The sequence below is a fragment of the Amblyomma mixtum genome, chromosome 2 (assembly GCF_055824585.1).
Source record: "Amblyomma mixtum isolate Tamu chromosome 2, ASM5582458v1, whole genome shotgun sequence".
NCBI lineage: Eukaryota > Metazoa > Arthropoda > Arachnida > Ixodida > Ixodidae > Amblyomma > Amblyomma mixtum.
In genome coordinates, this window is record NC_143013.1 from 213,554,706 (window position 1) to 213,574,277 (window position 19,572).

General features: G+C 47.5%; 1 protein-coding gene across 1 annotated transcript in view; it reads left to right on the forward strand.

Moving 5' to 3' along the window:
- LOC149362501 (uncharacterized) overlaps nucleotides 1-19,017 on the forward strand; it is a 38,673-nt gene extending 19,656 nt beyond the window's left edge. Inside the window, exons 3-8 of the mRNA XM_089573086.1 lie at nucleotides 65-5,264; nucleotides 8,418-8,600; nucleotides 9,292-9,519; nucleotides 10,521-10,771; nucleotides 11,807-11,885; nucleotides 13,586-19,017. Of these exons, the coding sequence (XP_089429212.1) occupies nucleotides 65-5,264; nucleotides 8,418-8,600; nucleotides 9,292-9,519; nucleotides 10,521-10,771; nucleotides 11,807-11,885; nucleotides 13,586-13,816 (6,172 nt within the window). The 3' untranslated portion in view covers nucleotides 13,817-19,017. The remainder of the gene's footprint in view (nucleotides 1-64; nucleotides 5,265-8,417; nucleotides 8,601-9,291; nucleotides 9,520-10,520; nucleotides 10,772-11,806; nucleotides 11,886-13,585) is intronic.
- The last annotated feature ends 555 nt before the right edge of the window (nucleotides 19,018-19,572 follow it).

The following is a 19,572-nucleotide window of genomic DNA, read 5'->3' on the forward strand; positions in this document are numbered from 1 at the left end:
CCTCTAATTAAACATCTCTCGAAATAATTGCTAGGGCATTTACAAGCATTGTATGTCACTGCAGATATTACCCCCCACCGGAACACATTGGCACCGGCCGAGGAGGCACCCACATGGACCGTTACGACTACGACGCCCATCCTCATGGGCCCGGTGGCTACCAGAGTCAGCAGTACGAGCAGCACGATCCACGCCGTGCTGGCTACGCGCACAGAGGTCAACGCGGATTTCCGAGCGGTCGTCCTCCTGCAAGAGACTCCGAGCAGAGAGGGCCGGTTGACACCCAGACATACTGGCACAACGTGTCACATTACGAGGATAGATCAGTCAGTGCAGGAGAAAGCCTACTCTCCTTCAAAAGGGCCGTGCGTCGTATGACCACCGGCCACGCCGGATCCGTGGTGTCCCAAAGCGGCGCATACAGCGCATCGGACGCGAGGAGTCGGCACGGTGCAGATGAGCGAAGCCGGGGCACCGACGGGTACAGCTACTTGAACTGTGAGGAGCTGGACCATTGCGAAGACGACCGCCGCTCCATTTCCTCGTCTCGCTTTGCTGAGGACTTCCGAGACATCACTAACACAGTTCGCTCCGCCAGCCGGTCGACCCCAGGCACCACGCTCAAACACCCCGTTGGCGCTGCTGCTTCCTCCGCATCGTCGACCAGCATGATCAGCGTGTTCTGGGACATCGAGAACTGCGCAGTGCCCAGCGGAGTGCCCGCGTACGACATCGTCCGCAAGGTGCGCCAGAAGTTCTACGCGGGTCACCGAGAAGCGGACTTCATCGTAGCTTGCGACATATCCCGCATGAATCCGACGGTCATCGCAGAGCTGAACGAGGCACTCGTGACGGTGATCCACGTTCCCGGAGACCAAAAAAACGCGGCGGACGAGAAACTCCGCACCGTCCTACGGCGCTTTTCTGACGCCCACAAACTGACCAACTCTCGTATCGTTCTAATCTCCGGTGACGTCGATTTCGCGGCCGAGATACATCAGATGCGATACAGAGATCTCATCCACGTTGTGTTAATTCACAACGACCAGGCAAAGAGGGCGCTGAGAGACGCAGCGAACGAAAGCATCAGTTACACTGATTTCGTAGCACAGCTGAGACAGAGTGGAACCAAGGCAGCCAAAACTACCGCAGCGCGAGACCGGCCTGTAACCAATAAGCAAGCTCAGTCCAGCCCCGGAAAAGAAGGCGCCAGAGGCAACAAAAGTATGCCGGAGCAACCAAAGAAGGCGTCATGTAAGGTTGTTAGCAGTGTCGACGTCAGTGAAGCGAAGACCGAATGCACGGCACCTCGAAACATCTCTGGAGGAGCAGTGACAAGCGCGCAGGCTGGCTACCGCGTAAAAGTTGGCCTGCTTGTTCCGAAAGAGCCAATGAACAAAGTCTTTTGGAAGTGCTACTTATCTAACCTCAATATTTCCCAGGACTTCGACGTCGAGGTGGGAACCTTTGGCATAGGCGTCGTATGTCTAATTTACCGCAGCGTAAAAAAAGCGAAAGAGGCCGCAGCAGCTCTAAGCAATCCTGATGTGGATGAAGACGACACGCCTGTCTGCCTAGGAATACTTTCAAAGGAAGATGTTGGTGAAGGTGAAGCGAAGACAGAGGCACCAACTTTAGCCACAAAGGTAAAAGCCGCAGTAAGTGCGCATAAAGAGAGGCTGGCGGAATTGCGGAAGAAAATGCGCGGTGCCCAGTGCAGTGAGCATGCAGGTGCGAAACAAAAGAAGGCGTTAGGAAAGCTCGCTACTATCTACGAGGCTCAGTTGAAAGAGTTTATGAAGACTGTTTCTGACCTATCCCAAAAGCAGCTTGAAGAAGACTGGGCGACAGTCGAAACAGCCCGACTGCGAAGGGCCTCCCTAGTTTACAGCGTGAAGTCAAGGATTCTCGAGAATGTGGACAGCAAGAAGGTAATGCTCCTGGTGACTTCATCGGGTTCCAGAAGGGACGTCGAGATAGCGTCCTACCTGCAGGACCTGGGAAAGCGAGTTCTTAGCGTTCAACCAAGCGATCTCGCGGCCGAACAGTGCGCCAAGTACGCTGGATCCGTGAGCGGAGTGGGACCAGTGCAGTGCTGGTTGCTCCCCAACAAGCAGTTGAAACCCGAGTCAGAAGTTGTTTTCACCAGCGCGAGACATTTCTTCCATGAGTTCATGCGCCGCGAACCAGCTCTCTCCGACTTCCAGGCAATCGTCATCGATGGACTGCAAGAAGAGAGCGCTTACCAGAAAGTCATAATCAGTATCTTACGCCGGCACTTTGTGTCCCGTGTCGGTCTGGTCTTGTGCAGCAACAAGTCAGACGTGTGCGCTTCGATCCAAGAAGCGTTTGGTCTCGAAACCCAAGACATTGTCCAGTGCGTAGTCAAATTTCCCGTGGAAGTAGTATGGAAGGGAAAGCCTACGAACCGAGTAAACGCAAGCGTATCAGCGGCTCTTGAGTTCTGCTTGAAGGCGAAGGATTCCGGCGGAGACGTTCTAGTGTTTCTGCCGTCTATGGCGGACGCTTTTCGCGCAGATGCCCTTCTCGATCACAAGTTGAACGGAAAAGAAATGGAAGTGGAAGTCAGCCACGAAGTTTTATTCGGCTGCATGAGTTGCACCTTTAGTAACGGGCAACCGCCAGTCGGATGTTGGAGGGTAATTTTCGCAGTAGAGTGCCCCGATGCGATTGTGGGCATGATGCATGTGCGTTGCGTTATTGACAGCGGTCTAATGTTGAGGACTGTTTACCGCAGCGGTGCAATGGTCCTGCGACTCGCTTATGTGTCTGAAGCAGAAGCCGAAGAAAGAAGGGCCTTGGCCGGTATTCGTGACTGTGGCACTTGCTATCGCCTCTACAGCAGAGACGCATGCGTTTCTTCGCCGCCGGTCGACATCAGTGAGTCCCGCTTTCTAGAGGATATTCTCCTCAGACTCTCTGCTCGACAGACAAGCTCAGATGCTTCGTATCTCGGAAGCGTTCCCAAAAAGTTGTTAAAAGATGTGAAAAGAGCGCTACAAGAGATTGGAACGCTGGACCATGATGGCCGGCTGACAGACCTCGGCGAAAAGATATGCCAGACAAGCCTAGAGCCTCGGCTTGGTAAGCTAGTTCTGGGCTCGGTGGGGAGAGCCCCGTCGCTTGACGCGATTCTCCTTTCAATCTTGGCATTTGAAGACTTGCTAGCTGCTTACAGCCAACTGAAGAAAGACGGAACTGAGCGCTCTATCCCAGCGTCTGACGCAGACAGCGTGTTCTCGAGAGTGATTGAGCTCTACAAGAACTGGTTCATTGTGCCCAAGAAAATGAAGAGCACGTGGTGTGAGCTTAACGGCGTGAACGAGGCTTTCATAAACCGCCTACACAGTGCCGCCCAAGCCATCCAGGCAGAATTCACTTCCTTCAAAGGGAGAAATCTGTGCGCGGATTCTCTCAAGCAAGAGAAGGACGCCAAAATCACGTTAGGCCAACTTCTCGCGGAGTCGTTCCCGCAAGGTTTGCTCCAAGCCTCACAAAAAGGATACCAGCACCCTACGCTGGGTAACGACTTGCATGTCTCGACCCTCTCTCTGTTCAATAGCCAAGCTGAGCAAGCGAATAGCGTCGTGTGTTCTCTCTATGCACAAGTTCACAGCGAGAAAAAACTGCAGCTACTGAACTTCTCAGCCCTGCCTGATTCCGCTTCCAAGTGCGAGCCTTGTACTTCACACACCTGTGAAAAGGACATGGCTCCAAAACTGCAGGAATGGTTCGGCCCGGTCGGAAACCTCATTTGGAATCACCAGTTCAGCGCCCCGCGAGCACTGCAGAGTATCGAGGAGAAGCTACGATTCGCGGCAGATGGCGCGAAATGCTCCCTCGCACTGGACTCGACAAACCAGTGTATTCTAATAAAAGGTCATGAAAAGTACTGCCTCGAAGCTCGCCACCACCTCCAGGGCATCGTCGCCGATCAGGTGACCAAACTCGGCAAGAAGGATCGGGAGGCATTTCTGACGCCGCACGACTCGCCTTACAGCACTCATCCAGTATCTGCAGTGCTCGGCCTCGGAGGTTGCATAGACGAAGTGCTGTCGCCGTCCGCCTTCCGCACGTTAATAATCCGCGAAATCAAGATCCCGCTCCCTGAGTTCCGAAGAAGGGTAAACGCACTGGGCGACGTCGTTCAGTACTGGCTCATCAACAAAGACAATGCTTTCCAGATCACTTACAGAACGGCCAAAGAAGCCGACACCGCCTACCGCGCCCTCTGCGAGCAGAGAGATGACCTGAGAGTCTTTGTGCACGGCCACGCTCACGAGTATCGCAAGGAACAGTGGCAGCGAAAGCCGGCGTTCCACGCACAGCTGTCCTTGCCGCGCCGGCGTTGCGTGGGCATTGGGTTCGCCCAACTGGCTGACCAGGCGTCATTTGACAGCATCGCAACCCTGCTGCCTCTCAGAGCGAAGTTAGACGGCAGCACAGTGGTGTTCCATCGCGACAAAAAGGTTGCGGGCCAGCTTTATATCCAAGGCTTGCCTCCGACAGCAAGCCAGTCGTCAGTGGAGAAGCTTATCCGCAATGCACTGTCCATGGAGCCAAAGACCGTGTGCCTCGTCCATGAAAAGCCTCGCATCACGACGCAGGCGAGGCTGGAAGCCTTGGAAGCCGCCATTCGGCAAATCTTCGATGAAGCACTCGATTCAGGCACGCCGAAATTAGTATTCAAAGCTCCTAGAGATGCAGATTACACGGAGAAGGGTTGGATGTCTTTCACAGACGCCGTGGCGGCACAGCGCGCCTGCACGCTGCTCAGGGGCGCACCGATTGCCCTCGACTGTGACACTGAAGGCAACGGCTCTCCGCTTCCACTGACCATTCATGTTCTTTTAGAAGAGACCCTGTATTTCCCTCTTCAGTTCTTCCAGGTGATTCAGGGCCGACTCGAAGAGGAGCTGCGCCGTCAAGAAGGACTGCGACCCGAAGACAACATCAAGTGCGACGCGACCCCCTGCGGGAAGGCAGTTTGCGTCAAGCTAAAAGCCAACAATCTCAACGACTTCCAGAAGACTATCCAGCTCTTCAACTCGCTACTCCTTGGTCCACAAGTGCCCTACGTCGACGCCTGCTTGCAGCCTGAGCGAGTGATGGAAGTGATAAAGGCCACTGCGCCAAGAGGAGGCATCTACGTGTACAGCAAGCCTGGCGAAAAGCGCTTGGTGGGAGATGTGGAGCTTGTTTCGGCGGCCAGCAAAATGCTGAAGAAGCACGCCAAAGAGTGGGTAAGTGTCTCAAGTAATATTTCCAACAATTTATACCAAAGTAACACCGCAAGGAAAGATGCTTCTATTTGGTAAGACATGGTGCTAAGCTGTAAAGGAGTCTTGGGACTCTTTGTATTTCCATAGTCCTCACCAGGATTCTTTCCAGCAGTCCTGACACCCCGCAGGGGCATCTGAAGCGTGCAGATGCTGGTGAGTTGCCACACCACGGGTTCCTGAGCATACGCAGCACTTCGGCACCTGCCGAGGCCGCTTCCACCGAGCCTCTGGCAGGGCAGTCGACGCCCCAGGCAGGGACAGCGAAGGCTGTTCTTACATCTCCAAAGCAGGGAGCGCCGCTCCATTGGTTGGCATTCAGCAGGACTTACCCCAGTCGGGGGAGGCCTGACATTCACACACACCCGCGGCTTCCCCGCGGTGTGTTCCAGCACCTCTGGAGCTCTGGAGAGGTGATGGATGTAACTCCCAGCCCGCTTGCTTTACAGCTGCGGAACAGCTTTCTTGAGCGAAAAAGAGAGAGCCGTGATAAAGGGCCCAGAACATAAGTAAACTCCTTTTTATTACCACCACAAAACATTACCATGAGTTCTTTATCTCAGTGGTACTGTAGAGGACTCCTGAAGAATTACAGCGAGGTAACACATATTTTAGGATCAATTTTGCCTTTAGCTTTGTTGTCAGGAAATCATTCTTGGTCCACAACACGTGAATACTCTAAAAAACCTCATAAAACTTTTAGACGCTACCGCGAGCAGGCAAATAGACTCTCGGGAGGCGTCGCAGTTCCCATTCAAAGCGGCGTCCCTGCTCAATAAATCAAAATTCGAACAAAACTTGAGGCGGTTGCGGTCAGCATTGTCAGCCACAAAACAATAACTATCTGTTCTGTATATCTTAATCCGCATTTAACGTTAAAAGTCCGTTGACTACAAGAACTTATCGATGAAATTCCAGAGCCATACCTGGTAGTTGGCTATTTTAACACTCGCTTCCCGTTTTGGGGAAGCGAACGCTGTGACTCTTGGGATCAAATGATCGAAGATATTGTTCTCACAAATAATGTGTCGTTTAAATACAGAAAAAGCCACATACTCTTCCCCAAACTGGAAAAATGAGCTGTTTAGACCTGTCTCTTTGTTCGCCGTCTATTTTTAGCGATTTTAAATGGGATGTTTTAGACAAACCGTATGGGAGCGATCACCTGCCAGTTTTTATCATCCTCACCTGCCGTCATCCCAACTAAACCATGGCGATGGAAGCTCTATTCAGCTGACTGAACATTGTTCAAAGAAAAAACCAGTTTAGAAAGCATTTTCTGAGACACATTTAGCGTAGATGAACTGAATGAAATTCTCACGAAGTGTATCATCGATGCTGCACACCAAGCTACTCCCTAGTCTAAAGGAGCGATGCGCCAGAAACACAAGGTATGGTGGACACGGAATGCGGGGAAGCAAAAAAACAACAAAATAAAGCCTGAACTGTTTCGTAGGTACCCAAGTCATCGAGAATTCCATAATTTTCAAAAAGGCAAAAGGCATAATTTTCAAAAAGGCCTGATATATACGTCGGGGTGCCGAAAAAACTTCTTGGGAAAGTTGTGTGTCTTCCATAAACAGCACAGCAGCATGAAAAAATGTTGGAGCAGGTTAGAAATATAAACGGCAGCTACGCCCGATTGCAGCGCAGACGAAATTATTTTCTGCACTTTTCACTTGCTCAAGAAATTTAAGACAACTATTCGGCTGCTATGACAATTTTCACACAATTTCCTCGAGGTTTGCTACCGGAAGAGTCGAAGTTTTGGCTGAATCCATGTTTCATATCCAACAATAGCCAAGCCAGATACGAAACCTCATTTTCCCAACATTCCTGGGTCTCTGCTTGGTGGATGAAGTGTAGTGCCGCCTGCTTTTCCTCTGGCTAGTATTCATAAACTCTACGGAGCAATCCATGTGAGCGCCAGTTAGAGCGCAAATGACACAGAACTTGTGTTCTTGGATACATGCGACTGGCTTCGTTTACGACGGCCGCGCTGTTAGAGGTCTGAACTAGAAATGGCTTTCGAGCTTACTGTATCGCTTCTCCTTCAGCTGCTTGAGAACTTGCAAAAGCGTTCCTTACCCACACCGCAGGTGACTTGATTGTTGTAAGGATTTGAAACACAGGTTGAATTGCAAAAGCCCTCGATGCGAATACGTTAAATGAAACTCTTATGCTAGCAGTTGTATTTAGTGATTAGACCGTGTTGGATAAGTGCCTACAGCATTCAGCTACCAAACGAGTTCTCGGCACATCTTTCCCAGCTACTGTGGCCATATTCTGATCCAGGCAAGATGCAAAAACAACCATGTACTGAGATTTGAGTGAATGATAATGGGGCCCGGAAGATGCACATTAATTTAGAGCTAGTCACTACGGCGTGCCTTATATAGCACGGTGTTTCTTGGTTAACTAAACCTCTACTGACTCTTTAGGCTGTTAGATTTTTTGGATTTATTATATCAGTAGATAGTTCCCCGCCACCAAATATCGGTTATGCTCTTTCTTCTGTCTTGCAGCAAACTTTCAAAGCATCTATTATTTTATTTTATTTTTTTTTATTCTTTGTCGTCTAATAAAATAAAAATAAACAGGCCCAAGCTACACTGAAACACTATGTTCAAGATGCGCAAGGTGCGTCAGAACTGCATGAAACTCTGTTTTAAGATAACTTCGCTCATTCGCGACGCTGTGGTATTCAACAGGCAGATTGTTCCTGCGTGTGATTTTCGAAACGTCACATTTCGGCGTATAAATTTACCCTCTGTCCCTTAAATATCTTAAACGCCAGCGCACTCAGTTGAAAGAATCTTGTTCCAATTCTTTAACACATTAATTCATTATGAGCGCAGATTTTTTGTTTTACGTCGCGACGTGAGGCAAGACCCGAATTCCCAAGGCGCTCCAACTATCGGCATATATCGTTCATTCTCTAGAATAAAACGCTTTTGCAGGCAGTTTAGATGGTGTAGTCTCCATAGTTTGCACTTTTCTGCATGTTCTTCTCTTGATAACAGATGGAACTGTGTATCTGTACAACGTCCATTCTCCGTTCTGCGTCCGCCGGGGTGGCTGATACAGATATCAGTGATTGCGCACATCTTGTTGCAGGACAAGCGCAAGAGGGAGACACTGCAGCTTGTTGGCGAAGGAGTCAGCAAGCTAAGGTCTTTCGTGGCAACATTCGGCGACGATCCTTGGTATCTGGCCAAGGAGTGCAAACTGGACGCGGCACATTTCGACAGTCGCTTCGAGGTGGTCGAGGTTGTTGGAACGGACGCAGCCGTCGCAAAAGTAAGCATTCGAGATATTTGGAGGGGATACTAACAAATCGACGTTTCAGTCTGTCGTTACCGAAAACTTCAATGCTTGTTTTCTCTTTCCAGGGATAACGTTACCATAAGCGTTCACTGTAAAGCAACTGTTTCGTTCTTCCTTCTTTTACTCGCTATTTCATCCCTTTCCTCACGGCACAGTTGAGGCGCTAAGCGAGACATTTCAGCAACGGACTCTAACGTCCAAATGCTGTTTGTAAGATATGGTTCCCTGAGCGGCCTCATCGCAGCAATGCGAGGTGGTTGACCAACGCGCAAACACTGAATACTCTGCCTACTCCTCGTTACCCCCTCCCACAGTCATGTGCCTTCCTTACCTAATAAAGGACATTCAGCTCACCTCAACTCACTGTTCCTTTCCTTACTACCAGCTTTTGTCTTCAAGCAGTAAGGGAAGGTGGGGGTGGGGGGGGGGGGGAGAGGTCTTCAATTCTTCTGCGGTTATGTAGCTGTGCGGTTATGTGGCTTTGGTGGTTCTGGTGAGTTCACTCATCAGGCCGGGGTCGGAGTTTAGTGTAAGAGCTACTGCCGCATCATCGTTTTCAGGGTTGGTGAAAATTTTTGAAAATATTGCACCAAATTCCTATCTACTTCAACAGGCATACTTTAAAGCACCTGCAATCTTCCTGCGCTTTATGTTGTTCCTGCAGGCTGAAGACCTGGTACGCCAGCTGCCCAGTCGTCGCGTGCAGGCTGAGCCTGCGAAGGCACCGGCCGAGGACCGCTGCCCGGTGTGCCTGGAGCCTGCGCGATCGCCTGGCAAGAAAGATGCCCCAGTGCCAGGACACCGCCTGGAGCTGTGCGGCCACTGGTACTGCGAAATGTGCCTGCTGCTGGTGCTCAAGAGGGCAGCCCTGCCACTGTCATGCTTCGAGAAGGTGCGGTTTCTCCACCATGGCCACGTCGGGGCCACATGTGGAGCGTCATTCCTGTTTTCATTCGTACAAGGCATGCAAACAGCCATGGTTTACTTGTGAGGGGTTTTTGTTATGTGGCTGTCTTAACATTATAGAAGTTGATGCTAATGAGAAATCCGCGGCGTTGGGCACGCTATCATAACTACATGTACTGTTGAGCCGGTATGACTGAGAAGAGGTAGAATGTACAGAAGAATAAAATTTTTGGTCACTTCAGCATCGAACTTCAAAAGGCAGGCTCGCTTTCAGAAAACTACTTGCACAATAGAAAATGTGCCCACAGTTACTCGCACCTGGACGTCTTTCATACTACAAGGACCTGTCTATGTATACAGGCCTACAAGTTTTGTGTATAAATAATGACGTAGGTTGTTATAGCCGCCAAAACAGCGATACAGGTAACAAAAATAAGAAGTTTTATGTGCTTATGAATTTCAAACGCATTCAGCGACCGCTTTCCAGCCCATTAATAGCAGGAAGGAAATAATTGTATCAAGGCAGCTCTTATGGCGCCTTTTATGGGGCCGTGGCGTTAGTTCAATCACCACCATTGTAGAAAACTTCTTTCTGAAAACCTTATGTTCACAAGGTGGATATTTAGCAGGTTATGTAGTCGGGCCTGCCCTAAGGAGCAGTTGTGCCGGATATCGGGCACTCTCGAGAATGCGCCACCTTAAACCCTTGGTCCAGGTGATATTTGGAAGTGACGGCACTATATTTCCCTGACTAACCCCGCGGTCTTTTTTTTTCAAGACGGCTCTATCGGTTTTTTTTTGTTGTTTTTTTTTTTGCACGGGCGTGCTGTGTTTCACCGCTGCTCTTGACCACAACGCACAATTCGAAGAAAAATAAAGGCCTGGGAGATGTTTTTTCTCAATTACACACTGGCGAACGCTGTCTGAATTATTCAGTGGCCACCTCTAAGCTGACGCCGCTAAACTGTCTCCTCACGGTGCCCCCAGGACTGTGCCTCACCCTGGGCCATCGCCGACATCGTCCACGTGGCAAACAATGACCAGGCGGTGCTGAGCGACCTCGCCCGCAGGTCGTTTGAGTGCTCAGCCGCAGCGGACGCAGATGGTCGGTGGTGTCCCTGCCCTACGCCCGAGTGCCACTTTGCCCTGGACGCCAAGGCGGACGTCGAAGACCAGGGTGTCCGCATCTTGGGGGATGCGCACATCTGCCCCGGCTGCACGAACGCTGTGTGCTTCCGGTGAGTGGTTCCTTCCCACTCCTGCCCTCCTTCAGTTCGAGAAACCAGAAAACTATCCCCGTCCTTAGCGATGGAATATTATTACGAGTAAGTGGGCGGGGGGGGGGGGGGGGGATGTGGAATATTAAAAAAAAAATGTGACTATGAACCGTATATTACACAGTGAATATTCTCATTTATCCGAAAAGTTAGTCTTATATGCAGTTCAAACATTCTAAAGCCTACGAGCATTCGATGAAAGTTGTATAACCTAGAGTGGCTGAAAAACATTTGATTTCTTGTTCGCGGGTAAGGCTTGGCAAGCTTGAGCGACGTCTCAAAGTGGTGGCTCTATGCACCATGCTGTAAGCGTATTTCTACATGATATATTTTATTCTGCCACATTTTTACATGACACCCTTTCTTTCTTCGATAAGTCTCGCCTCCTTATTTATTTTGTCAAAATCGGGATGCTCCATTCTGTAACAGTTTTCTCCTCTGCGTTTTATAATTATAAAAAGAGTGACGGTGTTGTATTAATGTAATTATGAAGTCACGGTGTTTTATTAATGTAATTATGAAGTCACGGTGTTGTATGAATGTAATCACGAAGTCACGGTGTTGTATTAATGTAATTACGAAGTCACGATGTTGTATTAATGTAATTACGAAGTCACAATGTTGTATTACTGTAATTACGAAGTCACAATGTTGTATTAATGTAATTATGAAGTCACGATGTTGTATTAATGTAATTATGAAGTCACGGTGTTGTATTATTGTAAACTGCTCAGTTATAAAAAAGTTTAATTCTGGACAAGTGAGTCCGAAACTCTTTGATGTTCAATGAACAGGTGCCGGTTAACTGAGCTGCCTCAGTCCGCTGCTGCCTTAGAACTTAGTCCACCCTACATACAAAAAGGTAGTTTCCTCGTCGCCAGACCCCTTTCCTGATAGTCGAGCACTCTCCTCTGTCAACAAAATAAATGTCTGGCAACGCCATTGGAAGCTAGAGATGTCACTGAGGTGGCTCATGTCTGCAATGCGTTCATGCAGGTGCCGTTCACTCTACCACTACGGGATGTCGTGTGCCGCCTTCAGAGCTTCCATGGCGCTGGAGGGTACCTCTGACAAGGTACGTAAGCGTGCGTTATTGAAGCTTCAAGAACGGGGTGCATGAAGTTGCACCAGAACCTTCCTCTCATGGTCGTTTGTACAACCTTTCTCCCTACGGAATGAATACGCGCTTGACATCTTTTTGAACCTTCCTCTCATGGTCGTTTGTACAACCTTTCTCCCTACGGAATGAATACGCGCTTGACATCTTTTTGCGATGTTTGTTTATCTCAAATCACGTAGTTAATCTTGCGTAAATAATTCTGGCGCGTTCTAAAACTCATTACACAAGGCAACCAATACGCACTCAGAGATGTTTGCTTTTCGTGAAGAGTTGTCAAGTCATGTTAAAGAGACCAGACGACAGGGCCTATACTGATATCAACAGTGGAGGTATAACTGGACGCTTTGAGCTCATCGGTTACTACGTGACATGAGAGGAACCTAAGACCTTCAGCGTATAGCAGATTCCACACATTTCTGTACTCGCAAGGATAGTTTTTGTCTGCCTTTCTAGTTTAATTCACTGTACTATGTAAGTATATTTCTTTTCGTGGTGCCGAATGCACATCACGAAAAAATGAAAGCTGTATTCATTTCGCAAAATGATTACTCAATTTTTAAGAAGCATTATTGCAAGGAAAGTTACCCAAATGAGTTGGGTTCTACATACCCTCAGTCGTAGGTAGAAACGCTCGAAACGCCGATACAGAGACGCCGGCCTGGGCGCCGATGCCAGGACGCAGCTTATTTAGGACGAAAATCTGTGTCGGGGTGTCTGTTACTACGATGTCCATCCCTCCCCTTATGCACTTGGCAGTTCGTCACGTAAGAAGCGCGAAATGGCAGGGCAAGCGCCTCTGTGACAGGACCGAACTTCCGGCGTGGGTGAGCTGCCTGAATTTAGCTTTTCGATCTAGAAGTCCGAGATTCTGGGAGGGGACCCAGGCTGCGGCAGCCGCATGTCGGTGCAGCTGAACTGGCACAGCTCCCATGTGTTTTGCAATATCAGTGTTGGTTGAATATTTCAGCTCGTCGAAATTAATCCAGAGCCCTCCAGTTTGATGTTTCTCATCCCTCATGCTTGCAGTTTCGGGACGTTAAACCCCACATATCATGTCATGCCGTACCAGAACCGCGCCTAAGTGTAAGGTGTTCGCAAAAGTAACGGGTGCAAATACCTGTACTCTTTCTGCACCGGTGGAAGGAAGGAACACATACAGCTTTCGGCATGCCCCTAGTTGGCGGCGTAATGAGACAGCTGTATGTCATGGTTTCAAGGAACTGTAGTCAGAGTTTACCAAATGCTTCGAGCAGTTCTTCCAAGAGCCTTCTAGTTTGCGTACACCCATCACTGCAGCTCTGAAGATCATGAATTTTGTCAATTCACTCTTTCCAGCAGAGCGTTTCAAATGGGTGTTGAAAGCTCTGGTTTGTTCACGACTTATTACAGCTTTGTCTAACCTATTCGTTTCCTCGCTAGTATCTCCAGCAACGTGAAACTCGAGGTAAGCTCGGCTGTACCTCGTTGTTGTCGGCGGCGTTAGGCCGGCGCTGCTTCTACGCACGTTTGGTCTTGATACCAATTTATTTTGCTTAAATCAGCCGTCAAGGAAAGGCAGCCTGAAGAATTCAGCCGAATGCGTTCTTCGACTTCATGAAGAATTCCTGCGGCTCCGGGTGCGTTGAGACCAAGCAGCGACCTCTCTCTGTTCGCAGACGCGGCTGGATAGAGACCCCGGCAGGCGAGTTCTGTGCCCGGACTGTGGGGCGAGCCTCGAGCGCAGCGCCACAAGCCGCGGCAAAGTGGACGCCTGCTGGTCGTGTCGCCGCCTCTTCTGCTGGCGCTGCCATCGTGGTTTCGAGGACGACGCGGCGACCGCCAGGGCCCACCGCACTGCGGAATGCCGTGAGGCCGCACGCGGAGACTACATCGACTACGTCATGTGACGTCACAACGCCCTCTCGCCGCAGAGCAGAGCCTCGTGGACGGCGCGGAAGGCCACAAGCCTGCGAAATACTCCAGAAGGCTAGTACTGACAGCAGAGCTTTTAGATAACGGGGATGGCTGAGTGTCCGAGAAGTGCCGAGGGACTCTGCTGTCGACTTTGTCAGGAGAGTCAACTGTCAAATCAGTCGCATGCAAACGAACAGATCATATACTGCGTTTGACGTGAGCACGCGCGAGTTGGCGACAAATGTTTTTGGAAGTTAAGCCCGGAATCATACAGCCGAAGGAGTCTAATGCGTAGTAGTTGACAAGAGAAATGTCGCCTACAGCTCAGCTTCGACCCCTCGGACTTCAATTAATTTAAATATGAAATTCTAAGATAAAGGTATAACTGGGTTGTGTGCTAAGAACGAGGCTCTGTTTCGCGTGGTTGATCTTGGTCTCGAGATGTCCTTGGCATCCTACTCCAGATGCTAGAGATGAGGCTTGGTGTTTATTTCGACTGTTGGCAAGCTGATTAGCAGCGCGGCAGGCGATAGTAGACCACGTGAACAAATTGACAGAAGCTCCTTTTTTTTTAACAAGTCTCCACCTTCTATCAGATCGCTGCAGAGCTCCGCAGCGCCGTCGTGCGATGGATGAGCGTAACCAGCACTACTAATTTTAACAAAGATCTCGCGTTGATACAATCGAGAGGTGTCAATGTGGCGCTCTTCCTGACTTCAGACTGAGCTGCTCAAAACGTTCCAATGCCAATTCAGTCATCTATCAACGCAATTCATGTTTCCCAAAACGCGAAAATGAAAAGGACACTAACAAGCGTCTGCGGGTAGCTGCCTACAGAATTCTATCCTAGCGTTTTTTGCATTGGTGGACGCCTACCTTTTCCAATGCATAGACGAAAACTTTGGCATAACGAACTCATTTTCTTTCTTGTGCTCTGCTCCAGTCTTTGGATGAAGAATTAAACTACATTGGAAAACAACTCAGTGGAATAACCTTGGGCAAACAAAAGCACCGAACCCCTTATATTTATCCGGGGTGCCTGAAAGTGAAGAAAAATAACAGTGCGTGGAAGCAAAACTCTATTTACTTTATTTACTTTTCACATGCTGCTAATCTCGCTTGAGGTTATGACAGGAGGGCACAGTCGGGTTAATGACACAATGCTATAAAGTTAGCACGAACATTGTACTGACCAGCACAGTAAACAACGGCAACAAATAGGAAAACGCGGAATATAACAAAGCTGTTATGTCAGGAAATGGGACACGAAATCAGGCAACTATAAGTAACATTTTTATTGTACCAAAATAAGAAATGTGAGATGGCCTTATAGATTATACACATGGGCTGTATGCCGTAAATATAACGAAGGTGCATTGTAAAGACATCAGCGTAACATTGACAGGTCCTTATGTAACGTGCCATGGTACCAGTGAAATATTTAAGCATATTAATAGCAAGAGATGCACAGGAAGTCATTGGCTAATAGGAAAATACTCTAAAATGCAATAACAAAGTTAGTCAATGATGAATTGTTAGTAATGGATGTACCCAGGCGGTTCCATTCTCTGGTCGCTAATACCAAAAAAAAAGTATTTAAAGCAGGCAGTGTGAAATCTATATTCACTAAGTGTGAGTGCTTGTTTATGGCACGTTAGTCTTGAGACACAAAAGGTTACCTAATTACTATGCCCATTTCGAGGTGGGGTGAATAATTGACACAAGAGTCTAAGCAGCGCGAGTTTAGCGCTATTTGAAAGGACAGCAAATAATATAAATGTAATTTGCAAGGATCAAGTGAATAATATAAAAGCAATTTCGAAGGACAACGTCAATAATACAATTCAATTCGCAAAGATGAAGTCAATACGACAAATATTTCAGGACTATAAAAAAGATGCTGTAAAACGTTCGTGATTGTATGCAGTCTTTACACATCTCGCACAAAGTTGATTCTTTGTTCTAATTACAACCTGTTGACAGTGAAGTAAGGTCGTTTGCTCCTCACGAAAGAGTTGATGTAATAATAGTCAGGTCCCATGTCAGTGAGATCAAACATTAAGTTTCTGGAGGCACGTGCTTGTTCTCGAGAAATGAAGAGGCTGACTACAACAGGCTTCCATTGGGCCGGGTATGACTATCTTGTGCCTAAAGAGAAAATGGTTTCGTTTCGGCGACGGTAGCGCAAATTCGAGAAAACAGTATTCGGTAGTCGCATCCGCAGAACGCAATGTAGTACAGTACTTAGGTAACGGTCATAGTGAATAATTTTACTCGCTTATGGTTTGTAGTGATACTAACGTCGGCTTCTCGATGAAACTACGAAGTGCTCGAACCGGAAATCTGAACAGCACACGTCTGCACACATCATAGAACGTTTTGAAAATCCGGTACGTTAGCTTTTACAGCTATCCTTGAGTGTTTTGATGCAACATGTCCTATACTATGGTGCGCCTCTATCAAGTCCTGGTTTTTTTTTTTGGAATGCCGTCGTATAAGAACGCCAGTCTTTATGGAAACAAGCGTCTCAACACGGATTTTTCATTATGCTCTGTAGTGAGGCTTTTCGTCCTGGGAGAAATGGCTGCAGACCACGTGATGGTGCAGATGAGTGATGGTCAGATGAGTAATGGCTGACAGGATGATAGCAGGCATAGAGTTGGAAGTTAGTGTCGGCAGAAGCGAGAATTTAAGCACAAATATTACGTGTAAACGGCGGAATGAACGAAAACACTTTATTGAAAACAAATGTGTGAAATTATTCTCGTGTGCAACTGGATGGTAGCGGAAGTTCAGATGTAATGTTGGCAGAAAGAGCGTTTGTGAACCTCGAGATGAGGATTTGTGTGCAGCTCTTTATTACCTGTGAATGCATGAATGAATGAACAAACCTTTATTGAACACAAATTTGGGAAGTTATAAGCATGTGCAACGTAATGGTAGCAGGCGTTCGGCTCTAAGGTAGTGTTGGCAGGAAGATAGCTTGGGAACCTCGAAGCGAGAATTTAAGTATAAGTATAACGTGTAAACGGAGGAATGAACGTAAAGCACTTTAATCCGAAATTATTCTCGTGTGCAGCAGGCCGGTAGGAGGCGTTCAGCTGTAATGTTGGCAGAAAGGCTGTTTGAGAACCTCGAGATGAGAATTTGTGTGCAGCTATTACCTGTGAATGGATGAATGAATATGAACAAACCTTTATTGAGCACAGATGTGGAAAATTATGAGCGTACGCAATATAATGGTAGCAGGCGTTCGGCTGTAACGTAGTGTTGGCAGAGTGATAGTTTGTCAACTTCGAAGCGAGAATTTTTCTGCACCTATTACCTGTGAATTCAAGAATGCGCCAACCTTTATTGAACGCAAACGTGGGAAGATATGCTCGCGTGCGACCCACAAATGATAAGTACCGAATATTTATATATAGGACTCTCCTGGATTGAGTAAGTCGTCGTGCATAGTCAACAGCATGACATAGATAAATTAATCTGCATTGTCTATGTAAGTGCAGGCAATGTATTTTTTAGGCGCATGCCTGATGCGCTTTGCCGTAGTACTCTTTTGCGTTCCGTTTGTCTTGTTTGCACATAGACCTGCTGTTTACGGAAAGCATAACAAGTGTTAAGGTTCACTAAGAGGCCAATGGAGCCAAATTAGTAGCAATAACCATAGTGTATCGCAAGCGCCTGCGTTCGCCACTAATAGGTATGGCATGCTTCTTCAGACACTGAAATTACTTTGTATTGCACCAGCCAGTGTGCATCTGAGTAAGAGAAAAGAATGCACATTGAGGCACCACGTGACAGACGCAGTGATTATTTTTGCTCGAAGAAATAGTCCACATTCACCACCGAAACAGCCCCTGGTTCTTGAAAAGGAACGGAATGGCTGAGAATTCTATAATTGCACTGGAAGAGCAGCGCAAAGGAGCTGAAGCTATGACCTCAGAACACTGGGAGTTGCGGCTTAGAGATCAAGGGGTGGCATGCATACTAGAGACTTCGTTCTCAAAGTACATATGTATTGAATGGGAAAACTAGGCGCAAGAAGGAGCAATTTTGGAGCAGTTGTGCTTTTATGCAATGGCGCATTGAAATGTCTTACCGGTTACGACCGAAGGGCGATGCAACTTTCTTACAGACCAGGCCAGTTTGTTAAGGTTATTCCTATTCACGCATTCCGACTAAATAATAATAGTAGTTTTTAATGAATGCCGTAAGCATTAAGAAAGTTATACAAAGGCTTCAGTACATTATGAGGCTGTTAAGTACCTTCGGTTTAATGCACGCCTCCGTAAGCTTCTTGTTTTGTGCTTATAATTTAGCAAATCTAGCAATACAAAAAAACTGCCTCTCCGGCAGTACGTTATCAGCCTTTAATGGTCAAAAAAAATGTTCTAAGCTTTATTAATGTCTCCTTTAGAATGGGATCGCAACTGAGGCACATCCTTATTCGTGTCGCAAAATCTCTGGATGCTTAGCTCAGTGTGTTCAACCGGTACCCATTTTCTTCCTTGCCATGGTGTGGATTAAGCACAAGGCATGGTAAAATATTGTGGAATGAATCTGACATTGTGCTTTGTTGAATACATACTAATGTTCAAAATGATTCTGCAGAGATGTTTTTTTCTTACGCATGAACTTCTTATACCCCCTTTTATGTAGGGGCGCTTACGTGTGAGTGGGTCCATCCGATTGTTCTCGTCGCTTATTCACCTGTTTTTCGAGTGCCTATGAATTCACAGTATGTCGTTCACATCACTAATAGAATTACTCCAGTGGTGTAGCTACTTTATGGCAGCTTAGATAACACAGCACCATATCGGAGTCTACATTACGTTTTGTGGTCTATCTAGAAATTAATTTTGTTTTCTTCGGTGAATCATTCTTATAGGAATGCATGGTGGTACGGTGATGCTGCCAAACCACGGTCATGTGTTCTGTTTCATGCTGTGTTTGGATAAAAAAAATATTCGGTGTGCATGCGTGGCATCTGATAAGTCAATGAGTTGTCGCAGCAATGTTTTCTGAATGATAAATAGCTCTTTATCTCCTCATTTGCCTGGACATTATGTTCTTAGCAAAGAGATGCGGTAGTTGATAAAGCGGCAGATTGTCTTCTCAAAACAGAGAATACTTGTCATCTGACGATTGACAAGTTTTGTAAATGCGTGCTAATAAAATTATCATGTACGCACTTCTGGATTCTCGTTATTTAATATTTCAACGCCTGTGTCTATCCAATGGGAATGCATTCATTCCTTTTACTTGGCTCCTGGACCTGCGTCAAGTTTCTTTTACCTACCTAGTACCTCAAACAAGTTGAAAATAGAAGCCCCAAAAAATTTATTCAAAGTGAGCAAAACGAATTAAAATTTGCATCAACTTAATCTCAGTTTACAATAAGGAAGCAATTGCTCATTGGCATCCACCTAAGCGCAACCATACGGCTAGAGAGGAAAGCTATACAGCTTCTACAGAAACTTCGTAGCAAAAGAAACCGCCATATGGATAGCCGTCCCGGCTAGCTCGATTGTTAAAGCGATAGCTCCGGAGAAGCGGTGGTCCCGGGTGCGAACCCCGAAGCAGCTTTTGTGCAGCTTTCTTCTGTAGCCGTATGGCAGCGCCTAGGTGGATGTCAGTTTGTATTTATTCCCTTATTACAAATCCACTCCATTCAGGGGGCTTTCCGTAAACATCGGACCGGCATCTGAGTTGATTTCCAAATTTTAATAACTGAATACCTGACCCA